The sequence below is a fragment of the Schistocerca cancellata genome, chromosome 1 (genome assembly GCF_023864275.1).
Source record: "Schistocerca cancellata isolate TAMUIC-IGC-003103 chromosome 1, iqSchCanc2.1, whole genome shotgun sequence".
In the NCBI taxonomy this organism is placed as follows: domain Eukaryota; kingdom Metazoa; phylum Arthropoda; class Insecta; order Orthoptera; family Acrididae; genus Schistocerca; species Schistocerca cancellata.
The window spans coordinates 909,081,007-909,098,024 of NC_064626.1; the positions used below are offsets into that span (position 1 = coordinate 909,081,007).

Here is a 17,018-nt window from a genome sequence, read left to right on the forward strand (position 1 = left end):
CGCTTCTGCCTTGGTGCCAATGATGGTCGTATGCGTGTTTGGCGCCGTGCAGGTGAGCGCCACAATCAGGACTGCATACGACCGAGGCACACAGGGCCAACACCCGGCATCATGGTGTGGGGAGCGATCTCCTACACTGGCCGTACACCACTGGTGATCGTCTAGGGGACACTGAATAGTGCACGGTACATCCAAACCGTCATCAAACCCATCGTTCTACCATTCCTAGACCGGCAAGGGAACTTGCTGTTCCAACAGGACAATGCACGTCCGCATGTATCCCGTGCCACCCAACGTGCTCTAGAAGGTGTAAGTCAACTACCCTGGCCAGCAAGATCTCCGGATCTGTCCCCCATTGAGCATGTTTGGGACTGGATGAAGCGTCGTCTCACGCGGTCTGCACGTCCCGCACGAACGCTGGTCCAACTGAGGTGCCAGGTGGAAATGGCATGGCAAGCTGTTCCACAGGACTACATCCAGCATCTCTACGATCATCTCCATGGGAGAATAGCAGCCTGCATTGCTGCGAAAGGTGGATATACACTGTACTAGTGCCGACATTGTGCATGCTCTGTTGCCTGTGTCTATGTGCCTGTGGTTCTGTCAGTGTGATCATGTGATGTATCTGACCCCAGGAATGTGTCAATAAAGTTTCCCCTTCCTGGGACAATGAATTCACGGTGTTCTTATTTCAATTTCCAGGAGTGTAGTATCTCTTGCTTGGCAAAAAAGCATTTTCCATATTTATCATTGTTCCAAAATTTTGCTGCATGCTAAAAACCTGTCATAAATGATGATGATAGTGTTTGAGACTTTGGGAAAAAAATTAGAATATCATCCATGTAACAAAATGTAAATGACAAGTACTGCAGGACTTTGTGCATAAAATGCTGGCATATTTGTGGTGCATTGTGTTCAAAGAACCAAAACAGCATAGGTATGGCAGTTTTATACATATCCCTCTTTGCCATTGGTATCTGTGAGAAGGCATTTGCTCATTCAATAATACTGAAGATACTTGAGCCACCACATTTGAGTTAAAGTCCATTGCATTCAAAACTGAGTACCTATATGGAATTCTGCAGGAACTGAGGCTCCGATAGTTGCCACACAAGTGCCATGTTCCATTTTTCTTCTTGAGCATGTGCAAAGGAGAAGCCCATGGGTTGTGAGATTTAGGAGATCTAGACACTGAAGTATCTGATAGCATTTTACTGAACTCAGACTTACCTGCCTGAAATTTATCAGTAGGTAGGTGTCACGGTTTTGTGGTCTCTGGATGACATGGAGTTGTGGGAATGAAATGTCGTGTAGAATGGCAGCAATTTTTAGAGGCCAGCATGGGTCATTAAGTGCAGGATACTCTTGTACGCTAAGGTAAGCAGTTTCTGGTGTGCCAGCAGGGAAGGGAAGGGTAGGTAGTTGAGCAAGGGTTTCTCACAGCAGCTGAACACTGAAAGGAATGAATTCACTAATTCTTCATCCATGGCGGACACTTTTCGGCATAATACTGCACTACTCTTGCACAAGTTAGCACTGGCGCTCCATAAAGCACTTCTGTGAACTTGTATTTCAGATATTTGTGCCTCAAGCATGTGACTACTCTCCTGTAGCTTTATTACCTTAGCAGAAGAAGAAGTGAGCATCTTCTCATATGCTGTTGCATGTGGAGTCTACATGGATACTGCAACAGTAATGAATTCTGTTGACATGGTTGTTGCGGACATCTACAGGTGGTCTGATATGGTGTCAAGTTGCTATGCCAAAATGTTTATGAAACCAGCACCATCTGCACACCTGGCTATCACTAGAAGGTGAGTGAGTGGCATCTTCATGTCACTGCAACCTGCTGTAAAGGTGCGCATTTCACTGATGAGATGGCTCTGACATTTAAGTGGGCACAGGCACAGAAACATTGACCGTGAAACAGTTGAGACTTCTGTGCTTGGATTGGGGGTGCCCAACGGGAACTCATATTTCACTTCGACTACTGTGCTTGGATTGGGGGTGCCCAACGGGAACTCATATTTCACTTCAAACAAACTTGGATCTGTGTAAGCAGTTGCCGCAGAGTCTGGTTTTCATACTAGTTCATCAATGGGAAGGCCAGGAAAAGCTGATAATATTGCCCACACATTGCAGAGTCAAACATTGAAACCAAAAAAAGATCTATTGATTATTCAGATAGCGAGCTTTGTCCCATCAATGTATGCAGTGGGTGAAGCACTTTGGAGGAGGAAGTACCAATTGGTGCCTCACTCTCCATAATGCTTGTAAGGACAATTCTGGAGGTGGCACAAAGTGTTCCAGATATCATTCTGAAGAACAGCAGAAGATTGTTTGTGAAGCACATCCACCAGTTGTTCACAAACTGTGAAGTCCAGTTGCAGAATCACGATAGTAAATTTCTCCATGTCAGATTCAACACTGTGGAAGGGAAAAATGGCAGTGACTTCAGTTAAGCACAACTGTGCATTATTCAGCCAGAAAGGTAGAATTTGTATATTCCTGTTTCCCATCTAAATACTATTGTCAATGGCTGGAGCTGGCACCAGAGTTGATCTCTGTTGTGAAGTCTCAGGCTCTTCTTTAGCAAAGATCGTACACTCCATAGCAGAGTTGCAGTATGTCAGAATGCATGCACAAGGTAAACTGTTCAGCTTCTGGTTAAAACTTATGGGTACTTGAAGTATACTTGTCTGAAAAATTACCTTTAATCTTACCATGTTTTACAATCTTTTATAATTTCTCAAGCATTCTATGTTATCCAACATGTTTTTCACACAGAAGTTCCAAGTGTAAAATAAATTATTGACTTTGTTCTGTATAAAAACAAACCATTTTTAATTCTGTAACTGTGCATTACAGTGGAAAATATTTACTATGTTGATGTATGCTGAGGGTGCAATATTAATATTTATGTTTACAGCAGCAATATTAACTTGAGTCTTTATATGTTTAGTAAATGCAGTGAATACATCGTTTCTCTGCCCACAGACATAGAGACAATACTCTGTTGATACTTTAGCAATGAAGTGGCAGCTTAACTACTGGGCTTAAATAGAAAATTGACTAGTGGATATTCTGATATGCTTTTAAACAGTAAACAACACATTATAATAAATATTACTAACACATGGTCATATTTTAATACTTTTCAATTTTTCAGTCATTCAACAGGTATACTGGTTGTGTAGCAAGAAACTGCTTACATGGTAAAGGAACATATGACTGGAAATATGACAGCAAAAAGTTCTCATACAGTGGTACATTCTACATAAACAACATTGATGGTTACGGGCAGTTTTCTTATCCTGATGGCTCTGTGCATGAGGTTTGATTAACACAATTTATATTAACTGACTAGAAATGATTATCTCTTGAGAAACATGTTATATTCTTGTCATACCTATAAAACCTCAACAGAATTAAATATTCCACCAAATGTGAACTGAAAAGTAAATTATGTCTCACTAGTGAGAGCTAAAAGGTGAATGAAATGAGATCAGTGAAAATTAATTCACATCATTTTCCACTGATGTTATCTTCTTATCTCACAACTGTTAATAAATTGGACATTGTGTCTCTTGGGGGGGGGGGGGGGGGGGGGGGGGGGAGTGTTTGCCACATTACCCTCACTGCATCATGCAAATGGCCACCAATAACCATACTGCAGATCAGACACCTATTGGCACTAATTGATGATTAGGGTTAGTATTAAAACTTCAAAACATATAGCAAAGTATTATAAAAGTTACTTGTGACTGATTACAACTGCCAATTTGTTTTACCCATTCCAAACCACACAGTATCATTAATGTATATTGAAAAAATCATTGTTATAACCCTAACTGAATCAGTGCAATTTTTAAAAATGTGTTATAATTGTTGTCATTTCAAGAGGTAGTACATTTGGTTTCAAACGATATTTCCTATTATTTATTTTTGTGACTTATCAAAATGAGGGACAGTTAGTTACAAAATGTTACTGAGAAAATCAATTATGATCTATTTTTAGTCATCCCTTAAATCATAACATAGGCAATAACACTTGTACATAAGATATGTGGTACATCATCATAATGATGTCATGGAGGATCATACCCTTTATACAGCCTGTACAAGGCTTCATGTCATCTCACCATAATGTAAAATTCTGAGGACCAGTGTAAGTCATTGGTTGGCTTGGTTGGCACAGTGCCAAATACCCATGTGAGTCTGAGGAGAACACCCATCTAAGCACATAGCAGGTTTTGTGTGTTCTGTGTGCACCAAAATCTCTGCACCCAGAGAGATGCTCCAAAGGCTACGATGGATTTGAAAATGGCGTCATGATAGATTCTCACTGCATGCAGCAGTAACTTTTAGTTAGCTATCAAGTGATGGGCAGTTTTGTGCATAATGTTGTTGCTTTGCTTCTGATTGTTTGTGTTGTATAAAGTTACATTTTTCCTCTGGTTGGACTCAAAGCTATTGATGATCATTTCCCTGATGATAGAGGTGATTTCTAATTTAACTGTAGGATTTCTATATAACAGAAGTTGAGATTAAGGAGTGTGTATTTTGTTTTCTGTGGATCTATGGTTAATTTGATGTTTAGTAACTATCACGGCATCCAGAAGAGGACTCATTTGTGTTTCCTTCAACTCTGGTCTTGAGACCTGTGACAACACAGCCAAGACATCGGTGGCATATGGCACCACAACATCAATTTGGTCATCTTCTTCCAATTGGTACAAGAGATGTCTGGCTGCCAAATCCAAAAACACTGGCCCAAAAATAGATTCCTGGGGGCAGCCTTTGATAATTCTTTTACTACTTTTTGTGCACCATTGACCATTCCACAAAGAAATCTATGAAACTTTAGTACATACACTGGGAGACCTGTAGCTCACACACCTGGGCAGACAACATGGACCATCATAAATTATCATATGCTCCCGTGATGACAACTAATATCAATATTGGGTATTTCTTGTTACATGTACCAACTATTTCAGTCATGCTTTTAGATGCTCCTTCAGTGCATATCCATTTCGTAAAACTGAACTGGCACTGTTTAAATCTGCGAAGCTCTAAAATAGAGTGCAACCTGTTACACAGGAGCATTTCCTATACCTTTGGAAGTGTGTTAATGAAACAGATTGTTAAATAGCTTTTTGTATTAGGTGGATCTTTATCCATAGACTTTTTTTTGTTATACCAGCTCTGATAATTTGCAGTTAGCAGGTACCTTGCCTATAGTCACCCATTTGTCACTACACCTACAGACCACAGTGGATGTAAGTTGGAGCACTATGGCAAGTGTAGTGCACAACAACAATCAAATGGCACACCTGCTGCTATCTGAAGTATCTGCAAGAGGCAGACAAGCCACCAACCCTCATCACCAGTGACACCTGATGTGGGTAACATCTTTATAATAGCATGGCCACCATTGTTAAATGTGTTTGAGGTATGTTCATTGTACCCTTGTTGATGTCACTTCAAAACACAATAAATGTACCTTTTTTGTGGTTGTGCATTTCATTGTGTTCCTAGTTGGAATACAAGTGGTTGTTGGCTTGGCTATATTGACCCAGGCTCATCCACTGGTTGTTCACCTGCTGCCATTTCCCCCCAATGTTAAATATGCGGAAGACTGGGACACATACAAGAAATGGTTTTGCCAAATTTTTGAGGCATTCTGGGTGGATAACATTGAGGTCTGTAAGGCTCTTTTGTTATCATTGATACCCACTGATATTTATCACTTTCTATGCCAGTTAACTCCTGTGCAAGAACCAGTGACACTTTCTTGTGATGAAGTATGTAGTTTGCTGTTATCCTATCACCAAAACATATACATGTGCTAACTTCGAATTCTGAATTCTATTAATGGAGCAAACAGCATAAGCAGACATAATGAGCTTGGGAGCCTGTGCTTCTACACCTCAGTCATAAGTGTTGTTTCATCATGGCTAATTCTTAGGAGCCTTATGCAGCTACATGGTCAGATATGCTATAATTCATTTAGCCCCAGATAAGGAGGTCCATCAAAGTGCCATACAACTTTAGGACCCAACATTTTGTCTCCTGTGCTGTGAGCCTCCAATTAGAGGATCTCACCGTTGGTGACAGCATGCAGCCTCAGTATGTGGAGCCTAGTGCACTGGGGACAAAGGGGTAGCTGCAGTACAAATGAGATAATGGAGCCAATGTGGACATCATCATCATTGGCAGGAGGACATGATCATCATTGGCAGGAGGAACAGTGAACACCACTTCCTTCATAGCCCTCTTGTTTTGTACGACATGAATGGGCAGCCTGCCCCAGGTGATGGGCCTCTTTCCATTAATATAAAAAGAGGGTAAGATAGCAGTGGTGTGGATACCACCATCATCCCACTTCCCCTTCTCCTCCTCCCAGGGGTCATTTCAGGATTCAACAGACTTTGATAATCACACTGTTTTGTTGTTTTGTTTGTCGTGGTCTGTAGGCTAGAACAAACTGTTCATTGAACTGAGGATGATAGATAAGCCATTAATCCACGTTGAGACAGGGGCCACCCTACTCCTAGTCAACTTAGTTGTACAACTGTGTAGGGTCCCTGTCACTGACATGCTTCCCACATTGATTTGTAAGCAACAACAAACAGCACATTCCTATTTTTGGCCAATTCACAGACAAATCAGTGTATAAGTTGTTTGTCAGTTCCATTACATGCTTGGTGGTTAATGATACAAGTACTGAAAACTTTTTTAAGATGCCTATGCTACCTTTGGTTTTCTTATAGCAGATGCAGTGCAGCTGGTGTCTGACCAAGTGCCTTACCACAAATTGGAGTCCTAGTGTTCTGAGTTTTCAGACCTGTTTCGCCTCAGCTTAAGTTGTGCAAAAAATTTGATGGAACACATCACCATCAAATCCTCTGTGTGACCAAATTTTTTTCAGACACAGCCAGTGCCAGTAGCTTTGTGGGATCAGGTTAAGATGGAGCTGGATCACAACATCACTGCAAGTGATTACGCCAATTTCCTCAAGTGAGTGGGCTACACCCTTAGTGATTGTAAAGAAGCTGTATGGTTCACTTCAGCTGTGGTGACCTGAGGGTCACTATCAATGCACAGACAATCATAGTCAATTACCTCCTACCTCACATGGGGGATTTGCTTACACAGTTGCCTCGGGATCAATTGTTTTGGAAAATACAGTTTAATCAAAGTCTACATTCAGATTCCAGTGGACAAGTATCAAAACAGTTGTATGTGGTTAGCATGCCTTTCAGGATCTACCAGTATCAGTAGCGAATATTTGGGGTCACCAGTGCACCTGCTATCTTTCAATGCTTTTAGAACAGATTATGATAGTTTTCTGTCATTGCATTAACCATTTTTATGATATCATCATGATAAATGCTCCCATATAGGATCACCTATGTAACCTCCTTTCTTTGTTTTCTGTTTTACAGACTGCTGACCTCAAATGTAATCTTGATAAGTCTCATTTTTTCAGCTTTCCACTGTTTATTTCTGACATGAAATTTCCTGGAAGGCATGAGCCTCATGGAACAACATGTCACCCCATCCATCTAATCTGGAAGAATTGCATGCATTCTTTGGAATAGTGTCATGCTAACAAAGTATATTCCCTGAGTAGCTACTATCAGCCATCCCTTCCTGTTGCTTTGGAAAAGTGCTCTTTTTCTTTGGTCTGCATCCAGTGAGCATGTTTTTGTGCAGCTTAAGGATAAACTTTGCTCCACATTACAACCTGGCAAGCATCTCATCCTTGCCACAGGTGCATACCTGTACAGGGTGTTGGTGGTCCAGGCTATCATCATTCAGATGGCTGCAAACAGCCTATTTATCTTTGCAGCAAAAACACTTCTCTCAGCTCAGCAACAATATTCTCAAGTGGAAAAAGGGGCTCTTGTTATTGGCTATACCTTAAAAAAATTCATTTTTCTTGTACACTGCTAAATTTCATTTAATTACTGAATGTAAGACCTAGATTTCGTGTTTATCCTATCAGCACCCTTGCCAGACAAAACCACTCATTGTCCTTGGCCCAGGGCTCTTTTCTTGTCATGGTACAATTACAAGCTCCATTTTATCCCATGTCACAGCATGCAAAAGTGCATTCTTTGTCCTGGCTCCCCAAGGGCCCTGCCCCTTTCTTTAACCAGGAGAACATGCTCTGTTTTCAGCTGGATATTCTGACCATTACAACCCTATTGTGACCCAAAGTTGATTTATTAAAATGAAGCAAGTTAATAATTTGGGCAGCTGGTCACTGTTCACACCACTCAGCTCAGTGAGTTAGTGACACACTACAGGGAGAGCAAGCAATGGCAGAACTTGTATAAATAGTTTCCATAGTAGTCATCTTTTAATTGTCCTTCAGTATTGAAAGTTGTAGGCCCATAGTCCATTATCAAATGTAACTCTTTAAGCTGATCTAGAGGATGCTAGGCTTCAGTTTGTTAAATAATATGAACAATGGTGGACTTTCTGTTGTTGAATAGATACATTTTCCGTCATTTCACTTCACAATACAGATCAAGATCAACCACTATGCTAACACAACACACATAACTTGTTCTCCATCCTCACACTTCAAACTCATACTACAAAGATTTACCTCTAACAACTTGGCAGCAAATAAAATACTATCATATATCTATCCATTTGTGCAAAATCATCTTTGAAACATAAATTTCAAAAACGACATACAAATAGTTTTTTAAGAAGTCAGTAATCATCATTGTAATTACATTAAGTGTTTATATACATTACTGGCCATTAAAATTGCTACATCAAGAAGAAATGCAGATGATAATCAGGTATTCATTGGACAAATATATTATACTAGAACTGACGTGATTACATTTTCACGCAGTTTGGGTTCATAGATCCTGAGAAATCGGTACTGGGAACAACCACCTTTGGCAATAATAACGGCCGCCTGGGCATTGAGTCAAACAGAGCTCTGATGGCATGTACAGGGACAGCTGCCCATGCAGCTTCAACATGATACCACAGTTCATCAAGAGTAGTGATTGGCATATTGTGACGAGCCAATTGCTCGGCCACCATTGACCAGACGTTTCCAATTGGTGAGAGATCTGGAGAATGTGCTGGCCAGGGCAAGAGTCGAACATTTTCTGTATCCAGAAAGGCCCATACTGGGAGCTGCAGCATGCGGTCATGCATTATCCTGCTGAAATGTAGGGTTTTGCAGGGATTGAATGAAGGTTAGAGCCATGTGTCATAATACAGCTGAAATGTAACATCCACTGTTAAAACTGCCGTCAATGCCAACAAGAGGTGACTGAGACGTGCAACCAATGGCACCCCATACCATCACGCTGGTGATACGCCAGTATGGCGATGACGAATTCACACTTCCAATGTGCGTTCACTGCGATGTCACCAAACACGGATGCGACCATCATGATGCTGTAAACAGAACCTGGATTCATCTAAAAAAATGACGTTTTGCCATTCGTGCACCCAGGTTCGTCGTTGAGTACACCATCACAGGTGCTCCTGCCTGTGATTCAGCGTCAAGGGTAACCGCAGCCATGGTCTCCAAGCTGATAGTCCATGCTGCTGCAAACATCGTTGAACTGTTTGTGCAGATGGTTGTTGTCTTGCAAATGTCCCCATCTGATTACTCAGGGATCAAGACGTGGCTGCACGATCCGTTACAGCCATGTGGATAAGATGCCTGTCATCTCGACTGCTAGTGATATGAGGCTGTTGGGATCCATCATGGCGTTCTGTATTACCCTCCTGAACCCACCAATTCCATATTCTACTAACAGTCATTGGATCTTGACCAACGTGAGCAGCAATGTCGTGATACAATAAACCGCAATCCTGATAGGCTACAATCTGACCTTTATCAAAGTTGGAAATGTGATGGTATGCATTTCTCCTCCTTACAAGAGGCTGACAACTATGTTTCACCAGGCAATGCCGGTCAGCTGTTGCTTGTGTATGAGAAATCAGTTGGAAACTTTCCTCATGTCAACAGGTTGTAGGTGTTGCCACCGCCACCAACCTTGTGTAAATGCTCTGAAAAACTATTCATTTGCATATCACAGCATCTTCTTCCTGTCGGTTAAATTTCGCATCTGTAGCACGTCATCTTCGTGGTGTAGCAATTTTAATGGCCAGTAGTGTATGTTGACATTTATACATTTTCGTATAGCTATTTTGAAGTGGATTTCTGGGTTTTGAGTCTTCAACTTGGTAATCAGTCATTTCATATGTTCCAAGATTGGTTAGAACATTTATCTCACTACCACCAGTTTTTGTTACAATTCTGCACAAAAATTTAGAAACCATAAAATGCAAGAAAAATTTTGATATAAAATAATGAAATGGGTTATGTCAATAAGATCTGAAGTATAACAAATCAGTATTCACAGATTCTTCATTACATGATATGCAACATTTTTGACTACCTTAGTATTATTACTTCATTCAAATGAGGACAAGAGCAAAATTTCGTTGTCCAAAGTTCTTTTCTCACAAAATTTTCAAAACAATTATAAAGTCTGACCTTTTACCTATTTTCTAGCTCTCAAATTGTTACCAAATGTCATATATATGGTGTAAGCAAAATATGGTACACATAACAAAAATATCTACTTGTAACTCTTTGGCATAAAGATATATTAATTGATTTTATCATAGTGGCATGGCACTAGAACCTGTATTTCGTGAAAATGTCAAGGCATTTTAAGATACAAAAAAGTTGTGTGATCAACAAATGTCTGTAAGTAACCACTACACAAAGACTTTTTTTTTATATTCCTTTATATACCAGCACTTATAAATCTGTCTTCAGTTAGTGAAATGTGACTAAAAGAAAACATCCTTAGTCGACGGTTAGTTACTTGAAGTGCTTTAAAGGAAATCTAGCAACATACTTTAGATCACAGAACAAAATTAATGTACTTCGTTAGGAACTTACTCCTTTTGCGTAGAACACAAATGAAATGCTTTTCTAACAGCATTTTACAATGTCTTTCACATTTTTCACTACTACCTGCATGTCCTTCATAATGTTCTACATCATCACAATGTATATCACTTTGGAAAATGGTGTTCATCATATTTTAAGCCCGTTTATGAATTTTGTGGCAGTAATTTTTAAGTCCATTAAAAGACCCACTATCTGATCGCTAGATGGGGATACCATCTGTGACAACAATAAAAAGTAGCAAGGCCAAAAATGATTATTAATGAGAAATCCAGTACACACTAATTAATTAGTAGCTGTCTGTTTATGTTGGGCTCTCACAGATACGAGACACATGTGTACACCCGCCAATCTGCCAAAATCCACCATAACAACTTTAGATTATCATGAGAACCTGCTAGGGCTCCAGTAATAATGGAGGGAAATGAAAAAGTGTCATCACTGTGTTGAAGAAGTATAAAAAGAAAATTATTTCAAGAAGAGACATTAGAACATTTTTAAGTTTTATATCTATGTATTCTCTATGAAATGTTCAACCTTATCTTCATGAGCTACGGCGTGTGTTCAGATAGCTCAAATCCCTCCCTTGTATGATAATGTAATAATCTGAAAAAAATTATTTAACCATTTAAATATTTCCCTGGTCCTTTCCAAATCCTTTTCCCACAAATAATTCCCTACAAATGGTGACTGAACAATGACTGCTATCTCCAAAAATTTTACATGTAAGTATAATAAAAACTAGAGTCAATTATTGGAGATCAACATTGTATATATAAATATAAGTGGACCAGTGTAACATACAAAAAAGACAGAAAGAAGTATTATAATAAGACCGAAAGTGAATTCTTTATTATAGGTGACTCACTGTTGAAAAATATAATCTTACCAAACTCCAAAATCGATGTTCAACCTGGAATCAGGATGCATCAGTTGCATACACACCTAAACAACGTCTTAAACTCAATAGAGAACGCAGCAGATAAGCACAGCAGAGATCCAAAAGGTGTTTTCATCCACGTGGGAACAAATTCACTTAGAAACGACAGTAAGGAAGAAATTGTAAACCACACAAGAAACCTCATCCAACTGTACAGAAGACTCTACCCAAATTCCAGAAGAATAAGTGGCATTGTGTACAGAAGATTGGTGAGTATGTGCAGAGAATAAACGGCAATATTAAAGAACAGTGCAATAAACTAGGAGTTGTTTTCATTGATCCCGACAAATTTCTAAGTGCAAAGTGTCTTGCCAAAGATGGTCTACATCTGAATAGGTTGGGCTCAAAAATATTCAGTAAGATGTTCGTAGATACTTGCCAGATTATAAAAAATAAGGGAGACTTATAAGTAGTGATGGGGGTAAAAAAACTTGTGTATCATTAAGAAAGACACAGCCAAACCATTATCTGGCAGGAAATGTACTAAAGCCTGTAAGGGATAGTCAAAGTAGGTATGTTATCCACTGGAATATAAATGGCTTAAACATTGATGCTTCCAACAATAAAAGCTCCAAAATAGGTGAACTGGAAATCATGTCAGAATGTGCAAATATTAAAGTTGTTTGTTTAAATGAGTACTGGTTTACTGAAGACACAATTAAAATTCTAAACAAAATAGGGAACTTCAGATTAGCAAGTAGCTTTTGCAGAAGAAACAAGTCATGTGGAGGTTCATGTATACTTCTACATAGTGATATAAATTATGAGACCAGAAACTGTTTTAATTATTTAAATGAAGTATGTGTGTTTGAGAGCTGTTGTGTAGAAATAGTGGACTCACTAGCAAATGTTATAATAATATCAATATACAGAATTCTAGGGATGTCAATAACAGAACTATTCTTAACTAAGCTTCAAATTATGCTAGTAGACCTTTTCAGAGAAAAAAATAAAAAAGTTGTAATAGCTGCTGATTTTAATATTGATATCACATGTGATAGTAGCCACGCATCAAGTTTCACTGACTTAGTAAAGAAATATGGTTTCAAATTGAATTTCTTTGAATCTACCAGAGAGAATGGGCAATCTGCAACATGCATTGACAATCTTCTAACTAACTGTGTGTATGAAGATGTGTATAAATTTTGTCTAGACCTAGGTATTTCAGATCATTGTGCATTGTTCATTAAGCTGCTACAGACAGGCAGGAACATTTCACGTATGAGAACCCATATGAGTAGGAACTTTAGCAAAGAAAACTTGCTAACATTTAGTGAGAAGCTAACAGATAAAACATGGCCTTTTGATTATTGTAACTCATGTGACGAAAACTTTGAGAAATTCCTAAACAGTTTTCTTGGAGACTTTAATGAAACATTTCCACCTAGACTCTGCAGCAGTAAAATAACAAATACAGTAAAGTGGATTACCCAGGACATAAAAATTTCCAGTCTAAGGAAAAGGCAACTGCACAGAGAACTAAAATATAATAAAGATATTGATTTCATTAAATATGTTAGACTCTATAAAACCATATTTAAAAGAGTTGTCAAGGCAGCGAAACAACTGGCAAAAAACAGGTTAATTTTAAATCAAAAATAGGACAAAGGCTGTGTAGTCTGTCATTAAATCTGAGTTAGGTGTTAAAGCCTGTAACCAATAAAATTCAAAAGTTGACATTGAAGGAAATACTACTGTAAATTCAACTCAAATACCAGAGTACTTTAATGAATTCTTTATAAATGTAGCAAAGTGTGATGTAGATGTAGTAGATTATCACAACAAAGTAAATCCCTTTGGCCTAGGCGAAAACTCTGAAAATTTTACAAAATTCTCAAAAGTTTCTGTGCAGGATGTAGAAAATGCTATTCTAACATTAAGAAACAAAAAAATCTGCAGGTTGGGATGGAATACCCACCAAAGTTATTAAAGTGGTACACAACAGAATTGAAAACCCACTAGCTCAGATAATAAATCAATGTTTTGAAGAGGGTTGTTTCCCAGAGGTACTGAAATATGCTGAAGTCAAACCACTCTTCAAGAAGGGATCAAGAGAGATCATGGGAAATTATCATCCTATCTTGATTCTCCTAGTCCTATCTAAAATATTTGAAAGACTTGCTGTTGCACAAATTGAAAACTACATTGCAAAATATTCTGTTGTTCTAAACAATCAATTTGGTTTTCAGCAAGGCTAAAAAAAACCATTGATGCAGTAAACAGTTTCATTGAGAAAAAAAGCACATCATTAGACAAGAGAAATAGGTGGCAAGAATTTTCTGCGACCTCACAAAAGCATTTGATTCCGTAAACCATGCAGTGTTTGTTTACAAACTTGAAAAGTATGGCATTAGCAGTAGTGCCCTACAATGGCTTAAATCTTACTTATCCAACAGAAAGCAAAGAGTTGGCATTTCTTCAAATGGCACATATTATTTTTCTGTCTGGAAAAAAAAGTATCTCATGGTGTTCCACAAGGCTCCATATTAGGCCCAGTCTTATTTCTCTTTTATGTTAATGACTTACCATCAAATATCAGCTCCCCATCAGTTCTGTTTGAAGATGATACTTCTGTCTTGGTTGAAAATCAGGACTCAGAAAAAATTGCCAAATCTGTGATCAGTACCTTAGAAACTTGGTCTCAGCTAAATGGGTTGAATCTAAACATATCTAAGAATCACATGACGCAGTTCAGAATCAAACAGTCAAAATGTGAGCAGATTAAGATTTTACACAACAACCAAGGTATAGAAGAAATTGACTGAGTCAAATTCTTTGGTTTAAATGTAGATAAAAATTTAAGCTGGCAGGCACACATTGAATACCTGGCAAACAAACTGAGCAGCTTTGCATTTGCAATGCAAATATTCTCAACTGCAACTGACATGGACACACGAAAAGTAGCATATACAAGCTGCTTCAAATCCATTGTTAGGTATGATATTGCTTTTTGGGGTAAAACATAGAGCGGATACTAAAAATACAGAAAAAAATCATGAAATATGTGCATTGTAAACTACAAAGAACCATGTCGACCATTATTTAGAAAACTTAAAATATTAACTCTGACATCTTTATATATATTTGAGTATTATATTTTTGTACACCAGACATGAATTTTTTGAGGGATAACATTTTGTCTATTCATATGATACCAGAAACAAAGAAAATTTTATGCTTCCCACCCACCGCCTCAGGCTGTATGCCCAAGGACCTCAATACATGGGAATGAAAATTTGTAATAAATTAAAAGGGAAAAAGTTGATGCAGATGAATTTAGGTTCACTTAAAAGAAAGCTATATGAGGTACTGACACTGAAGTATTATTACTCAGTGGATGAATTCATGTAGGACAAACTGGAAATTTGAGCTGGGTACAATGTTTTATCCTTATAGTGTTGTTATTTATTATAGTGCTGTTATTTATTAGTGTAAAAATCATTGTAATTGTTTTATAAATTTTTGAAATGTCTCCTGTAAGCAAACCAAATGGATTGCAAATGTACGTCATCAGATGAATAAAACACAATTCACAATACTAATAATTATTTTTTGTTGCATATTTATGGTATTTGAGAAAGGAAGCCAAGAAACGTGTGGTTATCACTGAAGATTATTTGAGAGATAACACAATATGGAATACAGATTTATTGGTCACTTGTACATAAAGCAAAGAATGGCTGATACACATCCACACACCGAAAATTCACACAAGAACTGACTGGTCCAAAGAGGGAAGGTGCCAAAGATAGGGCACTCTGCACCAGAGCAGAGACATTACAGAGCCCCCCCCACCCTGATATTTCAGGGCACAGCGGGGAGAAGGCTCACGACATGAAGTTGTAATCTTGGTGCCAGTGGAAGTTGTAAGGGGCTGCCGGCGTGGGAAGTGGGGACAGCAGCGTTGGCAGTGCTGCAGCTCAGTGGTTCCAACAGCTGCACGTGAGAGGTGACAGCGGATGGAGACTAATCAGCTGAAGGCAGGATGGCTGGACCACACCGGTTTAAGTCTATTAACTGAGACTGTCTGGGGCAGTCCATGGAGGTGGATGTAGAACGTGTTGGTACTGTGACATAGTATATGGTGAGGGCCTAAATAGGGTGTCTGAGGGGCTGCCTACACCATGTTGTCCTGCAGCATAACAAAGGCCCACGTAGCTAGATCCTTGTGGAAGAACACAGGGCAGATGGTGTGGGGGTGGGGCAGAGGGGCTGGGGGGCCGCAGAGGTGTGTGACGTGCATGTGGACATGCTCAGCCAGGGTGGGGAGATCTTCGGATGTGGCAGAAGGTGAATCCTTGATGAATTCGGCATGGAGAAGGAGAGGCTCAAGGTACAGAACCTCAGTGGGTGAGGCATTAAGATCTTCTTTATAAGCCGAGCGAATACCCAGCAGGACCAACAAAAGGGCCTCCAACGATAGGCCCTGTGGCACATTATGGCAGCCTTGAGAGTGGTGCCTCCACTCAATAAGGCCATTTGCCTGTGGGTACTAAGCTGTGGTATGAAACTTGGCAATGCCGCAGAGTCATGCAAAGAGGGTGGATTCAAATTGGTGTCCCTGGACAGTGGTGAGAGATAGGGGACAGCCAAAGTGAGCAACCAACACCGAGATGAAGGAACAGGCAATGGTCTTGGCTGTGATGTCAGTAAGGGAGGCTGCCTGTACCAAGCAGTTCACATGATCAGTGTCCAATAAGATATATCTGTAGCCCTCGGATGGAGGAAGGGGACCAACGACGTTGATATGGAAGTGCTGAAAATGCCCTTTTGGGATGTCAAGCATGCCCAGAGGAGGTTGGGTATGCCTGCCGACCTTACTGTGCTGGTGTGGAATGCAAGCATGGCACCTAGTGCAACAGTCATGCTTCACACCAGGCCAGACAAAATGCTCCGTAACCAGCCATGTCGTGGCCTGTACCCCATGGTGAGCTAAGTAATGCTAGGTGGTAAAGACTCTATGATGAAGGGCAGCAGGGACACCAGGGGCTGAATTGTGCCTGTAGAGGTGTCACAAAGGACAGGGATAGCCAAACCAGGCAGTATATGGAGCTGGACAGAGAATGATGAGCCTTTGCCTGTTCTTAGTTGCTGTAAAGTGAC

At 39.6% G+C, this 17,018-nt stretch overlaps 1 protein-coding gene across 2 annotated transcripts in view; it reads left to right on the forward strand.

The window, feature by feature from the left end:
* LOC126191053 (uncharacterized) overlaps positions 1 to 17,018 on the forward strand; it is a 240,375-nt gene that overhangs the window by 16,262 nt on the left and 207,095 nt on the right. For both annotated transcript variants that reach the window (XM_049931776.1, XM_049931768.1), the window contains exon 2: positions 3,170 to 3,334. In XM_049931776.1, the coding sequence (XP_049787733.1) occupies positions 3,170 to 3,334 (165 nt within the window). The remainder of the gene's footprint in view (positions 1 to 3,169; positions 3,335 to 17,018) is intronic.